At 34.1% G+C, this 19,054-nt stretch overlaps 1 protein-coding gene across 3 annotated transcripts in view; it reads left to right on the forward strand.

The window, feature by feature from the left end:
• Positions 1 to 19,054, forward strand: part of NRDC (nardilysin convertase) — a 91,427-nt gene that overhangs the window by 30,439 nt on the left and 41,934 nt on the right. For all 3 annotated transcript variants that reach the window (XM_060140086.1, XM_060140085.1, XM_060140087.1), the window contains one exon: positions 15,064 to 15,137. In XM_060140086.1, coding sequence (XP_059996069.1) covers positions 15,064 to 15,137 — 74 coding nt within the window. The remainder of the gene's footprint in view (positions 1 to 15,063; positions 15,138 to 19,054) is intronic.

A 19,054-nucleotide genomic window follows, 5' to 3' on the forward strand; every position in this document is an offset into this window, starting at 1 on the left:
AGTAGAGTGACCAGCATTCAGTCACACATAAGCAGGCACACAACAAAACAAGACAACATGAATGAGAACAGAAAACAGAAAAAGACTTTTAATGCCTTAGAAATCTTAGAGATTGGAATGTACGATTACAAAAACGATTCAATTTTAAAGAAATAAGGGACAAGTTTGAATACAGTTGCAAGGCATAGGAAACTATAAAATGTGACCTATGGGATTTGAAATATAAAAAAAAGAAAGAGCATTTTGAACTGAGACATGATAATTGAAATTGAAACCCAATGGACAAGTTTAAGAAAAGAGTAGCTATAGATGAAGATAGAATTTGTGAATTGGAAGATAGACCAAAAGAAATCCCTAATACAGTATGAAGAGAAAAAAGATGAAAGGTACAGAAAAAAAGGAAAAGGGGCATAGTGGATAGAGTGAAAATGTCAAATATGTATTTACCTGGGGTCCTAGAAGGAGAGGAGAGAAAGATAGAGTAGACAAAATACTTGAAGGTTTGGTCACTGGAAAATTTCCAGAACATCAAATCAGACGTTAAAGAAGTTTAACTAATTCCAAAAGTGTATATTAAAAGACATCCACATATAGAAAGATATAGTGACTACAGAAAACCAAATATAGAAAATCTTTGCAAGATGGAAGGGCAGAACTCCTTCAAAGTCATATTAGTTAGTCTGATGGATGACTTTTCAACAGCAGTAGTGGAAGCTAAAAGATAGTGGGGGGGCTTCCCTGGTGGCGCAGTGGTTGAGAGTCCGCCTGCCGATGCAGGGGACACAGGTTTGTGCCCCGGTCCGGTAAGTTCCCACATGCCGCGGAGCGGCTAGGCCTGTGAGCCATGGCCGCTGAGGCTGCGCATCCAGAGCCTGCGCATCCGGAGCCTGCGCTCCGCAACGGGAGAGGCCACAACAGTGAGGCCCGTGTACCGCAAAAAAAAAAAAAAAAAAAAGATAGTGGGATATCTGTAATAGCCTGAAAGAAAATAACTACCAACCACAAATTCTACACCAAGCAAAAAATATCTTGTAAGAATGATTGTAAAATAGACCTTTAGACACACAATTGAGAGTGTGTGCCACCAGCCAACTTACCAAAGGAAATTTAAAGAATTTATTTCAGGCAGAAGGAAAATGCAGATCAGAGATGTAAAAAAAAAAAGAAGAACAATGAGAGTCATTTTATGTGAATAAATATAAATGAACATTGATTACTTAAAACAGTAATTAAAAAACTTAAAAAGTATACAGAATTAAAGCAACAATAACATATCAATCAGGAATAATGATGATGGAGAAAAAGGTATTTTTCTAAGGTATTGATTAACGTTAGACATTGATAAGTTAAAAGGATACGTGTAATATTTTCAAGGGTAACTTCTAAAAGAACACAATTTGAGCGTAAAAATTCGAAACCAGTACAGGGAAAACATTTGGAATAATTCTTTTTAATAATAAATTCAAAGAAAAAAAAGTAGTAGGAGAGACAGAACAAGTGGGAGAAGCAGTACAAAGTAGGATGGAGGTAGATGTTGATCCATATATAACAGTAATTCTCATTAAATGTAAGTGGATTAATTTCCAATTAAACATTGTCAGACTGGATTTTTAAAAACCCAATCAAATAGTTTTCAAGACTTAGATGTAAGGCTTGGAAAAAATATTACTGTTGCTCAAAAGGCTCACTTCATATTGATAAAACTTAACTAGGAAGACATAATTATTTCCAGTTTGAACACATCTACTAACATAGCCTCACAGTAAATCATATATAAAGACCAATGAACAAGTAACCAACTGCAGTGGGAGATTTAACACCCCTTTCTCAGTAATTGATAGAACAACCGTAAAATCAATAAGGATGTAGAAGATTATAACAAAAGGATTACCACTTTTTTTCATAGATGTATACAGAATGCCTAATTAACACTTTCCAACTACAAAATTTTTTCAGTTGACCCTATTTTAAGCCACAAGTTCAGTCTCAAATTTCAAAGCATTGAAACCATATTAATTATGTCTTCTGAACACAGTGTACAGTTAAATTTTAGCTAGAAATCAGAAGCAGAAAGCCGACTAGAACATTGCCTTATGTTTGGAAATTAAATATATTTCTAAGAAACACCTGGGTAAAAGACGAAAGCATATCAGAAATTAGAAAGTATTTTATACTGAATTATAAAAATATTATAGAACAAAAGTTGTGGGATGCAGCTATAGTAGTACTTAGAGGGAAATATATAATCTTAAATGTATATGCTAGAAAAGAAGAATGGCTTAAAATTAATGAGCTGATCAATCTCAGGAAGTCTGAGTAAGACCAGCAAAGTATGCCCAAAGAAAGAAGAAAGAAGTGATGAAAATAAATGAAATAAAAAGCAGACTGACCTCAGAAGAATGGTGAAATAGGACCTCCAAAAAGCCCCTCCTCTATAAAAGCAATGAGAACATTGCCAAAAATTGTCAAAATCAACTTTTTCAGAACTCTGGAAATAACCAAAAGCTTGCAACAATCCAAGGAGTATTCATTCAAGTGAGTGACTAAATCTTACTAAGAACAGTGAGTTTTGTGGCATTTTAACTTGCCCTATTTCCATTGCCCTCTACCCAGCTCTACAGTAGTCTCAAAAACAAAGAGGTCCCACAATCTCAGTAAAAAACAGCAGTCTAGCAGCCACTGAAGGGGGCTGGATGGATTTAGAGCTCTCTAAAAACATCATTCTGGAGAATCTTTATTATTTGACCTGTCTGGTAATTTCCTGGGAACCACCATTCATGGATTTTTATGTATTTGGCCTGACTGGGAGCTCACCCATTTGCAGAAATCTTTCTCTGGAGGCATTTGTTGAAAACATTTGGATGGAAGTTGTTTACCTTTATGACTACCTGAGGCAGTGGATAACAGTTGGGGCAAACAAATAGGCTATTCAAAAAGCTTAAAAGGAAAAACTGGAAAATGAGATATCCTAAGGGGCTTTGAAAAGCTCCAGTATATTCCTGGAAATTTTGAAGGTCACATATGTGCATATAGCTGTGTCATGTCCAGGGCTGTGTGCCTGCTCAAGAAAGACCTAAGAATGCCTTAAGCTGTCACCATGGTTGACCTTGAGTCTCTGGGCAAGCAGGATGTGATGGCTAAGGCAGAGTTGTAAACTGCCTGACTGAATGTTGAAAGCATCCCCCAATATGCACAGACAACCCCTTGGCAAGGCATTTAATGAAATCTCTCCTCAACCAAAGATTATCACTAAGCTAACCAAGCAGTGGTTGTACTTGCCAAAGAATATGGAGTTTACAGAATTAGTTTAAGAAAGGTACTAAATATATACACAGTAAGAACAGCAAACAGCAATAATAACAAACCCTGAGGAGGGAGGAGAATCTTGATTTACGGAGTTGCCACATTATATTATTTAAAATGTTGTTTTCAACAGAAAGTTATGAGGGATGCAGAAAGTATGGCTGAACACCAGAAAAACAGTAGTCAATAGAAACTGTCCCTAAGAAGGCCCAGATTCTGGAGTTACTAGGCAAAAACTTTAAATCACCTTTTTTTTTTTTTAACATCTTTATTGGAGTATAATTGCTTTACAATGGTGTGTTAGTTTCTGCTTTATAACAAAGTGAATCAGCTATACATATACATATATCCCCATATCTCCTCCCTCTTGCATCTCCCTCCCACCCTCCCTATCCCACCCCTCTAGGTGGTCACAAAGCACTAATCTGATTTCCCTGTGCTATGTGGCTGCTTCCCACTAGCTATTTTACATTTGGTAGTATATATAAGTCCATGCCACTTTCTTACTTCGTCCCCACTTACCCTTCCCCCTCCCCGTGTCCTCAAGTCCATTCTCTAGATCTGCGTCTTTATTCCTGTCCTGCCCATAGGTTCTTCAGAAACATTTTTTTTTTTTAGATTCCATATATATGTGTTAGCATATGGTATTTGTTTTTCTCTTTCTGACTTCACTGTGTATGACAGACTCTAGATCCATCCACCTCACTACAAATAACTCAATTTCATTTCTTTTTATGGCTGAGTAATATTCCATTGTATATATGTGCCACATCTTCTTTACCCTAAATCACCTATTTTAATTATGTTCAAAGAGCTAAAGAAAACTGTCTAAGAACTAAAGGAAAATATGAGAATGATGTCTTACTAAATAGAGAACATCAATAAAGAGATACAAATTATTAAATAGAACCAAAGAGAAATTCTGGAGTTGAGAAGTACAACTCAAATGAAAAATTAACTAGAAGGGCTCAACAGAAGATTTGAGTTAGCTGAGGGAAGAGTAAACAAACTTGAAGAAAGGTTAGTTGGGATTGTCCAGTCTGAGGAACAGAAATAAAGAAAAGGAATGAAGAAAAATAAACAGAGCCTCAGAGATCTGTGGGACACCATCAAGCATACTAACATGTGTATCATAGGCGTTCCAAAAGGAAATGAGAAAAGGGTAGAAAGTATTCTTGAAGGTATAATAGCCAAACTCTTTCCAAATTTGATAAAAGACCAAAATCTACACATTCAAGCAACTCAAGGATTTCCAGAAGGATAAACACAGTGGTATTCACAACAACGACATTCACAATAAGACACATTATAATCAAGCTGTCAGAAGCCAAATGTAAAAAGAATATTGAAAGTCGCAAGAGAAGAGCAGCTTTTTTCATAAAAGTTAATCTCGGTAAGGTAAACAGGTGCTTTCTCATCAGAAATCATGGAGGCAAGAAGGCAATGGTATGACACATTCAAAGTGCTGAAAGAAAAAGACTACAAACCACGTATTTTATATCCAGCAAAAATATCCTTCTGAATGGAGAAATTAAGACAATCTCAGATGAGTTAAAAACCAAGTTTTAAGTTTGTCATTAGCAGATCTTCTCTATATGACATACTAGATGGATGGAGTCCTTCAGACTGCAATGAAAGGACGCTCAAATCCACATGAAGAAATAAAGCATACTGGTAAAGCTAACTATATAGGTAAATATAAAAGAAAGTATAAATATACTTTTTGTAATTTTTTCCTATCTGATTTAAAAGATAACTAACTGTATAAAGCAAAAATTATAAATCTGTGTTGATAGGCATGTAATGTATAAAGACATCATTTGTATGGCAATAATAACACAAAGGAAGGGAGAGAGAACAGGTATATGGGAGCGAAGTTTTTGTATACTACTGAAGTTAAGTTGGTATTAATTCAAAATGGATTGTTATAAGTTAAGATGTTAGTTAACAAAATAACTAAAAAAATATAGTAAAAGAAATGGCAAGGGAATTTAAATGGTACTCTAGAAAATATCTATTTTAACAAAAAGAAGTCAGCAATGGAGGAATAGAGGGGAAAAAAGACATAAGACTTACAGTAAACAGATAGCAAAGGAAGATATAAATCCTGTCTTATCAGTAATTAAGTTAAGTGTAAACAGGTTAAGCATTTCAATTAAAAGACAAGGTACTGGCAGACTGGGGAAAGAAACATGCGTCAGCTATAAATGCTGTCTGTAAGAGACACACTTTAGATTAAAATACACCAATAGGTTGGCAATAAGAAGATGAAAAAAGATATACATACAAATAGTAATTAAAAGGGAGCTGGAGTGATTGAACTAATATCTGACAAAATAAGACTTTAAGATGAAACTTTTTACTAGAGACAAGGGAATTTTGTAATGATAAAAGGGTCAGTTCATCAAGAAGGTATAACAGTTATAAACATAAGTTCATCTTTCAAAGGAACCTCAAAATACATAAAGCAAAAACTGACAGAATTGAGGGGAAAAATACACAAATAATAATAGTTGCAAATGTAAATATCCCACTTTCAATAAAGGATAGAACAAACTAGGTAGATCAACAAGAAACAGAAGACATGAACAAGAGTATAAACTAACTAGACATCTGCAGAACACTTCACCCCAAATCAGCAAAATACACATTCTTCTTAAGTGCAGCATGTATTTTTCTCCAGCATAGATATATATTAGGTCATAAAATAAATTTATTCCTAGTAAATTTGAAAGGATGAAATTATACAGAGTATGTTCTCTAGCTATAATGTAATGAAATCAGAAATCAGTAACAGAAGGAAATTTGGGAAATTTCATGAATCTGTAGAAATTAAACAACCTTACCCTAAATAATCAATGGATCAAAAAAGAAATCACAAGGGAAATTTAAAAAATAGAGACTAATGAAAATGAAAACAACATACAAAAATTATGGGATGCATCAAAACCAGTGCTCAGAGGGAAATTTATAACTGTAAACACCTCCATTAAGAAAGATCTCAAGTGACCCTAAACTTCCATCTTAATTAACAAGGCAAAGAAGAGCAATCTAAACCCAAGTAAGCAGAAGGAAGGACATAATAAAAATTTGAGTGGAAATAAATAGGGAATAGAAAAACAATAGAAGATAAAACCAACAGTTGGTTATTTGAAAAGATGAACAAAATTGACAAACTTTCGGCTAGACTAACCAAGAAAAAGGAAGGCTCAGATTATTAAAATGAGGAATGAAAGAGTGAACATTAGTATGATCTTAACCAAAATAAAAAAGTATAATAGAATATTATGAACTATTTTATGCCAACAAATAGATAACTGAGACGAAATGGACAAATTTCTAGAAAGACAAAACTATTGACACTGACTTAAGAAGACAGAAAATCTGCATAGACCTGTAATGAGAGATTGGATGAGTAATCAAGAATTTACCAAATGAAAAGTATAGACCCAGGTGACTTCACTGGTGAATTCTACCAAACATTTAAAGAATTAACACTAATGCTTCATAAATTCTTCCAAAATATAGAAGAGGAGGGACACTTCCTAAATCATTCTATGAAGCCGGTATTACTTTGATATCAAAACTAGACAATCATTGCACAAGAAAACTACAGACTAGTATCTGTTATGAATAGAGATGCAGAAATCCTCAACAAAACCACAAAACTGAATCCAGCAACATATAAAAAGGATTATGCACAATCCAGGTGGGATTTATCCCAGGATTGCGAGGTTAGTTCACCATACAAAACCCAATCAACATAATATACCATATTAATAGAAGAAAGGACAAAAACACATTCCAAAATTCATCTCAATATAAACAGAAAAAACATGTAACAGAATCTAGCACCCTCTCATTATAAAACACTTGATAAACTAGGAATAAAAGGGAACTTCCTCAACCTGATAAAGGGTATCTGAATAACCCACAACTAACATCATACTTAATGGTGAAAGGTTGAAAGCATTTCCCCAAAGATTAGGATCAAGATATCAGCACTGTCCACCTCTATTCAACATTGAAGTGGAGGTTTTAGCTAGAGCAGTTAGACATGAAAATGAAATAAAATCATGCAGATTCGAAAAGAAGTCAAACTATCTCTATTTGCAGATGGTATAATCTTGTACAGATGATTCTCATTATTTGTGGAGAATTCACCTACTCACTAAAATTTATTTGTAACTCCAAAATGAATACTTGCAGTGCTTTTCTAGTCATTCATGGACATGTGAAAAATTTGGGAAAAAATTTGAAAATTGTTGTGAAAAATTTGAGTTGCCTGACACACCTTCTCAGCTGAGGTTGAAAAGGCAACACTCTACCTTTTTGTTTCAGCTTTCATACAGAAATGACCAGAGGATAAGGGACAGTACAATATAGTAAGAGAAGCTCTGGCTCTGGAGCCAGTTCTATGGAGTTTGAGTCCCAACTCTGGTACCCACTGGGGAAGTGGCCTCAGGCAGTTTCCTTAACACTTCTGAACCTCATTTTCTCTTTTGTGAAATAAAAGAGAATCAACTAGAATGAGATACCTTTAGGATTTAAGATCATAATTTGTGTATGTGTATTACTCCTAGGACAGTCATTCAATACTCGCTAATTCAGCAGTCATGACAACTTTAGAAAACATAACTACCACAAATAATAGGAACTCATTGTATATGGATAATCCTACAGAGTCCACAAATGAACTATTAGAGCTAATAGCAAGTTCAACAGGGTTGCAGGATCAAGATCATTGTACAAAAATCAGTTGTATTTTTATACACTAGCAATGAAAAATACAAAAATGAAATTAAGAGAAAATTCCTTGTACAATAGCATTAAAAAGAATAAAATACTTAGGAATAAATTTAACAAAAGAGGTGCAAGAGTTGTTTGTGGAAAGCCACAAAAATTTTTTTGAAAGAAATTAAAGAACAAATTAAATTAATAGAAAGCCATCCCATGTTCATAGATTACAAGGGTTAATATTGTTAAGATGACAATACATCCCAAATTGGTCTACAGATTCAATTTAGTCCTTATCAAAATTTCAGCTGTCTTTTTTGAAGAAATTGATGAGCTGATTCTAAAATTCATATGGAAAGGAAGAGACCAAGAATAGCCAAAATTATCTTGAAAAAGAACAAAGTTAAAGGACTCATATTCCCAGTTTCAAAACTTACTCAAATCTACAGTAATCAAGGCAACATGGTACTGGCATAAGAATAGACATATACTTCAGTGGAATAGAATTGAGGCTCCAGAAATAAACCATTACATTTATTGTCAGTTGCAAGGGTGCCAAGGCAATTCAATGGGAAAGAATAGTTTTTCAACAAATGCTACTGTGACAACTGGATATCCACATGCAAAAGAATGACGTTGGATCCTTTGTTCATACCATATACAAATATTAACAAATTGAGACATATGCTTAGGTGTAAGAGCAAAAACTATAAAACTCTAAAGAGAACATAGGCATAAATCTTCATAACCTTGGACTTGGCAATAGTTTTTCAGGTATGACATCAAAAGCAGAAGCAACAAAGGAAAAACTAGATAAACTGGACTCCACTGAAATTAAACACTTTTTTGCTTTAAAGGGTCCTATGAAGAAAGTGAAAAGACAACTCACAGAATGGAAGAAAATACTTACAAATCATCTATCTGCTAAGGTGCTAGTATCCAGAATATATATAAAACTTTTAGTTTCAACAATAAGAAAACAAATAACCCAGTTTTAAAATGGGCAAACGATTTGAATAAGACATTTCTCCAAAGAAAATATTCAGGTGGCCAATAAGCACATGAAAATATGCTCAACATCTTAGTCACTAGGAAAATGAAAGTCAAAACTACAATGAGATACCACCTCACACTGGTCAGAATAGCCATCATTAAAAAGTCAACAAATAATAAATGTTGGAGAGGTATGGAGAAAAGGGAACCCTCTTACACTGTTGGTGGGAATATAAATTCTCACCAACTATGGAAAACATTATGGCAGTTCCTCAAAAAACTAAAAATAGAGTTACCATATGATCCAGCAATCCCACTCCTGGGCATATATCCGGAAAAGACAAAAACTAATTTGAAAAGATACATGCACCCCAGTGTTGATAGCAGCACTGTTTAAGATAGCCAAGACATGGAAGCAACCTAAATGTCCATCTACAGATGAATGGATAAAGAAGATGTGGTATGTATATACAATGGAATATTACTCAGCCATAAAAAAGAATGAAACAATGCCATTTGCAGCAATATCATTACTAAGTGAAGTAAGAAAGAGAAAGACAAATACCATGTGATATCACTTATATGTGGAATCTAAAATAGTACACAAATGAACATATCTACGAAACAGAAACAGACTCACAGACATAGAGAACAGACTTGTGGTTGCCAAGGGGTAGGAGGGTGGGGGAGGGAAGGATTGGGAGTTTGGGATTAGCAAATGCAAACTAGTATACATAGAATGAATAAACAACAAGGTCCTACTTTATAGCACAGGGAACTATGTTCAATATCCTGTGATAAATCAGAATGGAAAAGAATATGTATAACTGAGTCACTGTGCTGTATGCAGAAATCAACATTGTAAATCAACTATACTTCAATTAGAAAAAAAAACTTCAATGAGATACCACTTTGAAAAGAAGAACATTTACAATTATTGGTGAATGTGTGGATAAATTGGAACTTCCGTACATTACTGGTGGTTCAGCTGTGTTAGAAAATGTAGTTAGAAAACTTCCTCAAAAGTTAAACATATTAAAAAAAAAAAAAAAGTTAAACATAGAGTTACCATATGACCCAAAAGTTCCACTCTTAGTATACATACTCTACAGAATTGAAAACATATATCTACACAAAAACTTCTACATGAGTGTTAGTAGCAGTGTTATATATAATAGGTCAAAAGTAGAAACAACCTAAATGTCAATCCACTGATGAATGGATAAACAAAATGTAGCACATCCATACAAAGGAATATTACTTGGCAATAAGAAGGGAATGAAGTCCTGGTAAGTAATACAACATGAATGAATCTTGAAAACGTTATGCTAAGAGAAAGAGGCCAGATGCAGAAAGCCCCATAGTGTATGATTCCATTTATATGAAATGTCCAAAATAGGCAAATCCATAGAGACCAAAAGCAGATTAGTGCTTGCCAGGGGCTGGAGGGATGAGGAAATGGGGAATGACCGTACAGAGTTTATTTTTGGGTTAATGAAAAATTTCTGAAATTAGACAGTGGTAATGTTTACACAATTCTGTGAATGTAGTAAAATCCCTTTAATTATGTACTTCAAAAGGGCATTTTGTGGTATGTGAATTATTCCTCAATAGAAACAATATACATATGGTAGTTTCAAGAAAGCTAAATGTTGGTTTGAAAAAACTGACAAAATAGGTAAACATTTCATGAGACTGGTCAGGGAAAAAGAAGAGTATGTGCAAATATCAGGAATGGAAAAGAATTAAGACATATTGGCAGATATTGAAAATACAATAAGGTATTTTGAACAACCTATTCCAGTAAATGAAAAAACTAGATGGTGTTCACAAATTCTTAGTAATATTATTTATAAAACCCACATAAGAGAAATTATAATTTAAAAGTTTTCATACTCATAATCATTAAAAAAATTAGTAATAAAAACTTCTCAAAAATAAACTTGTTTAGAGTTGTACAAAAAATTGAAGGAAGAAATAATTCCTCCCTCATTTATGAAGGTAGCATGACCTTGATTTAAGAAAGTATAATATAAGAAAAAATATAGACCAGATTCACAAAAAGGCTGATATAGCAGTACTGAGTTGGGGTCATCTTAGAAATATGAGGTAGGGTTAACAGAAAATCAGTGCTGTTCATCGCATTGTCAGATTGAAGGAGAAAAACCATGTCTCAGTATATGTAGAAAAATATCACATGGTGAAATTCAGTATCTATTCACAAAGATGCTCTTAGCAAATAGAGTATAAGGCAGCTTTCTCAATATGATATTTGATAGTTTAAACCAGACCTTATATTTAATGGTGAAACCTTGAAAGATTCCAAGTTGAGATCAGGAACAAGACAGAGATACGGGTTGTGATCGCTTCTGTTCATCATTCTATTATATTAGGCAAGAAAGAAAAATAAGCAAAATACACAACTGTCAAAGCATATGATATGATTGTGAACATAGAAAATCTAAAATCTTCTACATATAAAAATTAGTAACATTAACAGAATTTAGTGAGATAGCTTGATATGCAAAAATTAAAAATGATAAAAATGATACTATGTTTAACATATAAAAGTACAACTTCTATGTATCAGCAACAGTTAGAAATTAAAATTTAAAAAAAGTTTATAAAAGCTACACAAATAATCAGACACTCAAGAATCATCCCAAAAATTATGTGTAAGACCTCTTCATGGAGAATATATTAAAACCTTATTGTGAGATATTTAAAAAGACCTAAATAAATTGAGAGAAATACTATTCATGGATTTGAAGCCTTGTTTTTTTGTTTTGTTTTGATTTTGGCCATGCTGCACGGCATGCAGGATCCTAGTTCCCCAACCAGGGATCGAACCTGTGCTCCCTGCATTGGAAGCTCCGGAGTCCTAACCGCTGGACCACCAGGGAATTCCCTGAAGCCTTTTTTTTCTTTTAGTGACATTAATCTTCCTATTTAATGTACAGATTCAGTGATATCGCAACCATAATCTCAGAAGATTTACTTAGTCTTAAATAGACAAGCTAACTCTAAGATTTATAAGGAAATGCAGAGGGCTAAGTATAGACAAGATACTTCTGAATTGGAAAAATAACAAGGTAGCAGGACTTGACCTACTAGATATTAAGATTTGTTTTGTAATTAGGACATTAGGGTGTTAGCAGAGGGCTAGACAAAGAGATGATGGAACAGGATATTTCTTGGAATGCAAATAGACCAACACATATGTGGACACTTCATTTTTGATAGGAGCATTATGGAGCAGTGGTGAAAGGGCTTTTTAAAAAAATGATGCCGAGACAGTTGGGCTTCTATAAAGGCAAAACCAAAATTGACTCCCTATCTCACAACATGCACAAAAAAATCAATTCTATGTGGATTATAGACCAAAAGGTGAAAAGTACAATTAAGAGTTTTATAGGTAAGCTTGACTTTAGCCTTAGGTAAGGATTATCAAACAAGATGCAAAAACAAAACATAAAGAAAAATGATAGTACGTTATGTTCATCTAAAGATAACATAGAGCATGAAAAAAGCAAGTATAAAGTGGGAGAATATATTTGCAACACATGTAACTAACAGAGGACTTATATTTAGAATAACTACCAGAGATTTAATTATTAGATTCTATATGTAATTGTATGTAACATAATTTATATATGATAATATCATATAAATGGATAATTATATATATATTATTATGATCAATAAGAAAAATACAACCCAATAGAAAAAAACCCTTAACCAGGCATTTTACAAGATAAGAAATTCAGATTATTAATAAATATATGAAATGTTCAATCAGGAAAATGTAAATTAAAACCATTACGAGATTTAACTATCCTCCTAAAAGTTGCAGAAAATTTTAGTCTGACAATACCAAGTGAGGGTGATGTTGTAGAGGATTGGAGGATGATCTGATGCAAGTGTAGATGGGCACAATCACTTTGGAAAAGTTTGATTATTACCTAGTGATGTAGAACATATGATGCATATACTATTACCTAGGAGTTCCTTTCTCAGATATATATTTAGACAAACTTGTGCACATGTGCCGTGGTACATATTTATAAGAATGTTTATGGCAGCATTGTTTGTAATGGTTCAAACCCAGAACCAGCCCAAATGTCCACCAGCAGTAGAATGGATGAATAAATTCATGCAGTGGAATATTCTACTGCAATGAAAATAAATGATCCACAGCCACATGTAGCATCATGAATGACTACTAAAAAGAGTGTTGAGTTAAATAAATCACTATATATCCATTTATATGAAGTTCAAAATGAACCTATATTGTCTAGAACATGCATTCTTGGCAGGGTTCATACTGTTTCTTTTGGTGGCAAAAATTGGTCTTGAAGGTGAAAAAACATTTGATATTATAATGGTTTGTGGCCCTCCAAAGCTTAACCCTACCTGCAAAATCTTAGTGTTTGATTTCTTTTTGAGTTTTCTCAAATATCACCTGAGCACCATTTACTCTGACATTGACTTTGTGGAAGATATGCAGAGTGTCTGCAAGGTCAGGGGTACAAAATTGTGGTGGATAGATGATTGGAGGACTTTCAAATGACTGATCTTGAAGTCATCACTAGAGGTGGTCTGTGTGTGTCAGTTGGTTGCCATTGGCTGCCTTGTGGATGTTATGTTTGATCCTCTCTCTGCTTTTGTGTGTGACTTTGATTTTTAGAATTAAATAAAAATATTCTGTTTTATTATTTAGTTCCTTCATTATTTAGTTCCTTTTATTATTTATTTCCTTCGTTAGTTATACTAAGTACCGACAAGAAAAAAATGTCAGTAATATTTTAATGAGTATCTAGTAGCTAATTAAATTAAAAGTTTCTTCTCAGAGCAAGCAAAAGTTCAAAGTTTATTAAATATTGTAGGAAATTAATTTTTTCAATGTGTTTTGTTGGAAAAATGAGTTTAATTTTTTAAAAACTTGATTGCATTGCTGTTATTATATAAATTGTTAATTTGCATATGTAATTTGATCATCACAATTTATATAAGGAATATATTACATTAAACAGCAAATACAGTTATAAAATTAAGTGAAATACTAATAGCCTTTAAAATTTTAACTTGGGATTTCCCTGGTGGTGCAGTGGTTAAGAATCTGCCTGCCAATGCCGGGGACACAGGTTCAATCCCTGGTCTGAGAGGATCCCACATTCTGTGGAGCAACTAAGCCTGTGCACCACAAGTACTGAACCTGTGCTCTAGAGCCAGCGAGCCACAACTCCTGAGCCCGTGTGTCACAACTACTGAAGCCCGTGCACCTAGAGCCTGTGCTCCGCAACAAGAGAAGCCACTGCAATGAGAAGCCCGTGCATCGCAATGAAGAGTAGACCCCGCTCGCCGCAACTAGAGAAAGCCCACGTGCAGCACCGAAGACCCAACGCGGCCAAAAATAAATAAATTAATTTAAAAAAAATTTAACTTAAAAAGTTAAAAAAAGTAGGCCTCAGATACTTTTTATTTATAAAATCACAGATACACGTAAAATATGTAAACAGATTGTATATGTGGGTAAAAATGTCATAGGGGAGTGATAAGAAGAAAATTTCTGAAAAGGCTACTTAGGGTTGATAATGGGAAAAAAAAAAAGATCAAGAAACACCAGCCTAGAAATACATATATATGTGGTAAAACTATCAAGAAAAGCAGAGAAGTGATACCCGTAACATTCATGATATTAACTCTGAGGATAAGGTGGGTGCTGGGTTCTTCTAGAGTTCTGACAGTGGTCTATTTCTTGATCTGAGTGGTGGCCACTCAGGTGTTTACCTTATAGTCTATATGCCCATGTTTTATATATAATACTTTTCTGTATGGGTATTATATTTCATAATAGAAAAAAGGTAGTTTGTAGACTTTAAAATCTAGAAATGCTGTGTATTGTTTAGGTTTTATATGCATGATTATGAACTAAATCTCTATCTTAGTAAAGCTTCTTAATTAAAAAAGTAGATGTTGACTGATGAAAAGCTTTTACCAAACAGTTTTTGTTTTTTTTTTTTTTTTCAGATGGGCCCAATTCTTCATCCATCCACTAATGATCAGAGATGCAATTGACCGGGAAGTTGAAGCTGTTGATAGTGGTAAGTGCTTTATGTCTTGCTGCTTTTTCCTTCATTGATCCAGTCGTTTAGCACATTTACTATTCTTTGTCACTCTTTATATTATAAAGGGCTAAGTTAAAATAGATATGTCATGTTTATTTTTGAAGCCATTAAATGTCTAATTCAGTATATATTTGAAATAAGTCAAAGAATGGTAGATTTTCGATTTTTCAGCCTTTGTTTTTTGAGGGTTTTACCACAGTGACTGACCTTTTGCAGGATAAGAGCCTGATTCTTAAAGCTAATACTGGGTGTTAAAACTTTAAAAGTTCACATACTCTTTTTGTATGAAGAGGCATTTTCTCTGAGACTTTATTTTAAGCACCATCCTGATATTTAAATAGCTTATTTTTTGTTGCCTCTGTGTGTCAGTGCTTTGTGGGTTGAGTTTCTGTAGTTCTGAAAACAATCGTGGTATGTTTATGGATGAAGAAACTAAACTGAACAGGAAATGCGTTTAATTTTACTTTTTGACAGTTTTTCTTATCTTTGTGATTTAAATACTGAAGACCGTAAGGAAGGCTGTGTGTCTCTATAGGGTGCAGGTTCATTAGAGAACTGTGCTGCACATATCCCTTAATTACAAAGTACCAGTAAATAGCACCACTGCAGATTAACCCTGCTTCCTTATTTTAGTATTAGAAACATGTAACAGTAGACTTGGGGGGATTTCTAGTTCACATAGGTTAGGCTTGGCTTGCATAGCTGAAGAGGCCAGGTCTCTGTACTAGTTCTTCTCTTTGTAGCATTTTCCCTCTTGGCTTGATTGTCTAGTTCTAATAATCACATTGCGTTCACTAGGCTGAATAAACTGCAGATGGCTGGAAAGAACTGTGTTGAAGTCAGCAAACTTGTGTTTTACTTATAGAAATGTCACTAACTGTGGCTCTCAATTTATTTGTAAAAGAGGGTGGAATGGAGTTAGATTCCTCCTGGTTCTAGTAGCTCCTTATAATCAAGGATTTATTTTCTTCATTTTTGTTACTTGCCTACCCACAGTGTCTGTTTTTTCATAGGCCCAGATAAGTATTTGTTGAATACATAAAAAACCAAAATAACTAAGGAAAACTCCAAAAGCCTTCCCTACTTTTTGGGACCTAGGAACTATATTCTGTGTCTTTAATTCCTTCAAGTGTGTTTTTCTTTATACAGTTTCTAGAGTGGGTCGAAATTGGCATTTAAAAGGTTAGACGGGGCTTCCCTGGTGGCGCAGTGGTTAAGAGTCTGCCTGCCGATGCTGGGGACATGCGTTCGTGCCCTGGTCCGGGAAGATCCCACATGCCGCGGAGCGGCTGGGCCCGTGAGCCATGGCCGCTGAGCCTGCGCAGCCGGAGCCTGTGCTCCGCAACGGGAGAGTCCACAACAGTGAGAGGCCCGCGTACTGAAAAAAAAAAAAAAAAAAAAGGTTAGACGTCTAGGGAATTCCATGGCAGTCCAGTGGTAGGATTCAGCGCTTTACTGCCAGGGCCCACGTTCAATCCATGGTCGGCAAACTAAGATCTCGCAAGCTGTGCGGTGCGGCCAAAAAAGAAAGATTAAACGTCTAATTTAATTTTACAAGTTTAATTCAGAATGTTTTATTATATTTTGAATATTATGCAGAAATATATATATATATACATAATATGTGATATATGATATGTACACACACACATACAGTAAGTCGTTTTGGTTTAAGATGAACTTAAGCTAAAGGCTCTGTTATTTTGTTTGTTTTTGATGATAGGAGACCTAGATTTCAATTTGTGATCTGATATAAATAGCTAGGTATATATCATTAGTTACTTAACCTTCTAAGTATGAAGGATTTACTTGAGATTAGGGAGATGGGAGAGGTCTTAAATTTTAACTGGTGTAATAAACTAGTATTCATTAGCCAGTTTTGCTTTTTAGCATACTGTTTATGATATATTATTCTTTTATTTGCATTTATAAGACATCAGAATATTATAAATAAGACAAGAGCTAAGTTTAGATTCTATGAACATACAACAAGATCATTTGGAGACTCAATATTTATACATTGATAGATATTGATATTTATTGTGAACACAGTATAAATTTATCTTGGCTAAAACCACAAAATGTTTAACAGTTTTACATGTTAACGTGTATAGTATGCAGACCATTAAGAGTTAACAGCTCTAGGCCAGGTCTAAGTCAGTATTATATTCATACATCTTAGCTTTTCTTTTTTCCAAAATCAATATCTGCAAATAATGAGATCTATTTTTGAAAGCTCAATAATCAGATGTTATTTTCTTCTATTCAGATGTGATAGTCTTTATTCTATCATTCTCATCTCATTCGCATGTTTTTAGTTGCCTGCATGCTTGGATGGCCCATTCAATGTGAGAGGAGTTGAAAGGAAGTTCAGCTATCCTGGTAGAATCATCTTTTCATTTTCTTTTTCCTTTATTCCTCTCCACCTGCTTATGGAAGAGATTCTTTCCTGAGTTTTTAATTTATTATCTTGTTTTACCTTCGTTACTTTATCACCATGCCCTGCATCGACAATCTGTTTTTGGTCTAATCTTTCAGTGGAGTGGTTATACACACAAATTTATAAGCATTTATTTGCACAATGCAGATAGGTCTGTTCAGTGTTTTATAATTTTCTTGAATACATTTAATCACAGAAGCTCATAAATGTCCACAGGGTAGGTTTTAAAATGGGATTAACTTATTGCTAAAAGAAGATTATAGAGAAAAAAATTATTTTTAATGATTAGCTCTTTATTTTAATGATTGTTCATACTTTTACATAAGCATGTTTAATTGCCTGCATATTGTACCTTAGTAATTGAGACTGAGGATATGGCCAAAGACTTTTTTTATATAATCAAGTGGTTGAGTGTGTTCTCTAAGTGTTCAGTATTTATACTCTATTTTTATCAGTTGTAGGAGGTACTAAATCACTTTTTGTAGGTATGTTTATATGTCTACTCCATTAGTTTTCTGTTGCTGCTGTAACAAATTACCAGAAACTCAGGCTTAAAATAAAAACAAATTTATTTTCTTAAACTTTTGGAGGTCAGACGTCTAAAATATTTCTTCAGGGCTGCATTCCTTTTGGAGCCTCCAAGGGATAATCTGTTTCCTTGCCTTTTGCACCTTCTAGATACCACCTACTTTCCTAGACTATGGCTCCTTTCACTATCTGAAGAGCCATGGGTGTAGAATCTTCTTTGCTATCTGACTTGTGCTTCTGTCTTTATATCTTCTGTCTTTGATCCTCTTACCTCTCTCTTTTAAGGACCCTATGATTACATTGGGACCCAGATAATCCAGGATAATCTCCCCTTCTCAAGATCCTTAATTTAATCACACTGCAAAGTTCCTTTTACCACATAAGGTAACACATTCACAGGTTTTGGAGATTAAGATGTGGCCATCTTTGGCAGCCATTATTCAGCCTGTCACCTTAATAATGGAATTGTTTCTTCTGTGTTACAGCCATATCTTCATAATTTTTACAGAGATTTAAAAAATTTACTCTGTTGAAGCTATGTATATATTTTTTTACTACATATGTTTTCCAGGTATGGAAATTATAAATGTATATATTTTTTACTGTCTCATCTTTGATTTAGACTTCATGGCTTATAACTGAAGTATTTTATTGAATATACTTTTGCTTCTTTCCATCTCTTCTGTCACCACTTTAGTTTCCACTCTCTTTACCAAGTATAACAGTGATGGCCTCTAATCAGTTTCCCTGTCTATACTTTTGCTTCCACATTTACAACCAGAATGAACTTAGTGAAGTCCAGATCTGATAATGTTACTCTCCTTATTAAACATTTGTAATGCCTTACCATTACTCCTATGATTAAAAAAAATAGCTAACATTTTTTTTTTTTTTTTGCGGTATGTGGGCCTCTCACTGTTGTGGT

The sequence above is a fragment of the Lagenorhynchus albirostris genome, chromosome 2, assembly GCF_949774975.1.
Source record: "Lagenorhynchus albirostris chromosome 2, mLagAlb1.1, whole genome shotgun sequence".
Taxonomy (NCBI): domain Eukaryota; kingdom Metazoa; phylum Chordata; class Mammalia; order Artiodactyla; family Delphinidae; genus Lagenorhynchus; species Lagenorhynchus albirostris.